The sequence below is a fragment of the Aptenodytes forsteri genome, unplaced genomic scaffold (genome assembly GCF_000699145.1).
Source record: "Aptenodytes forsteri isolate BGI_AS27 unplaced genomic scaffold, ASM69914v1 Scaffold145, whole genome shotgun sequence".
In the NCBI taxonomy this organism is placed as follows: domain Eukaryota; kingdom Metazoa; phylum Chordata; class Aves; order Sphenisciformes; family Spheniscidae; genus Aptenodytes; species Aptenodytes forsteri.
This window is the reverse complement of record NW_008795122.1, coordinates 4,985,879-4,986,120: the sequence shown is the minus strand read 5'-3', so window position 1 is coordinate 4,986,120 and position 242 is coordinate 4,985,879. Positions and strand designations below refer to the sequence as shown.

At 56.6% G+C, this 242-nt stretch overlaps 1 protein-coding gene across 4 annotated transcripts in view; it reads right to left on the bottom strand.

The window, feature by feature from the left end:
* TSC22D1 (TSC22 domain family member 1) overlaps positions 1–242 on the bottom strand; it is a 97,090-nt gene that overhangs the window by 3,121 nt on the left and 93,727 nt on the right. Inside the window, exon 1 of one of the 4 annotated variants that reach the window (XM_009277157.2) lies at positions 44–236. The exons of 2 other annotated variants lie outside the window; for them this stretch is intronic. In XM_009277157.2, the coding sequence (XP_009275432.1) occupies positions 44–168 (125 nt within the window). In that variant the 5' untranslated portion in view covers positions 169–236. Of the gene's footprint in view, positions 1–43; positions 237–242 lie in introns of those variants that run through there. One more of the 4 variants, XM_009277158.1, reaches the window with a different exon arrangement.

The window sequence follows — 242 nt, the reverse complement described above, 5'->3', positions numbered from 1 at the left end:
CCCGCCCCCCCCGCAGAGCCCCTCGGACACAACACTTATTTACCTACTGTCGAGCCTCAGGGACGAGTTGTCGGTGCCCAGCAAGGACGACAAGAAAGAAATTGAGAAGTGTCTTAGTTGATAAACTCCTAGATCCATTGCCACCGGTCTACAACATTCGGCATTCATGCAATCGCGGCCAGAAACGCTCCCCGGAGAAATCAGGTCTCCCTCTCTCCGGACGCGTGCGTCTGTGCGAGCGC